This window comes from Egretta garzetta, unplaced genomic scaffold (assembly GCF_000687185.1).
Source record: "Egretta garzetta isolate BGI_Z169 unplaced genomic scaffold, ASM68718v1 scaffold415, whole genome shotgun sequence".
NCBI classification, from domain to species: domain Eukaryota; kingdom Metazoa; phylum Chordata; class Aves; order Pelecaniformes; family Ardeidae; genus Egretta; species Egretta garzetta.
Genome location: NW_009259686.1, coordinates 2,479,735 through 2,480,206, shown reverse-complemented (window position 1 = coordinate 2,480,206; position 472 = coordinate 2,479,735). Strand labels below are relative to the sequence as shown.

At 56.1% G+C, this 472-nt stretch overlaps 1 protein-coding gene across 1 annotated transcript in view; it reads right to left on the bottom strand.

Moving 5' to 3' along the window:
* HCRTR2 (hypocretin receptor 2) overlaps positions 1-348 on the bottom strand; it is a 34,418-nt gene extending 34,070 nt beyond the window's left edge. Inside the window, exon 1 of the mRNA XM_009638782.2 lies at positions 120-348. Coding sequence (XP_009637077.1) covers positions 120-348 — 229 coding nt within the window. The remainder of the gene's footprint in view (positions 1-119) is intronic.
* Positions 349-472: the final 124 nt, after the last annotated feature.

The following is a 472-nucleotide window of genomic DNA, read 5'->3' as shown; positions in this document are numbered from 1 at the left end:
TGGGGCCGCCCGCCTTGGCAGCGGGGGGAAGCGAAACCGACCCCCGGGTTCCGGCCACCACCCCCGCAAACCCCACCTCGGCAAGGGGGAACGGGGAACTTTGGGGGAGCGCGACTCACCCAGGACGTTCCCGACGAGCGCCACGATGAAGACGACGATGTAGCCGGCGATCAGCGCCCATTCGTACTCCTTGGGATGCAAATACTCCTTCCAGAGGTATCGCAGGAACTCCTCATCGTCGTAGTCGGAAGAAGGGGTTAAAAGAGCCTCCCGCGTTTCGTTTAGCTCCGACCCCGTCGTCCAATTCCTGCACGGAGGGGAACCATCCTCGGGTTGAATCCCGGACATCCCTGGTGGTTGGTCCGGGGGCTGGGAAAAAAAAAAAAAAAAAAAAAAAAAACAAAAAACCCCCCCCCCCCCCCAAAAAAAAAAAAAAAAAAAAAAAAAAAAAACCCAAACCAGAAATCACCAG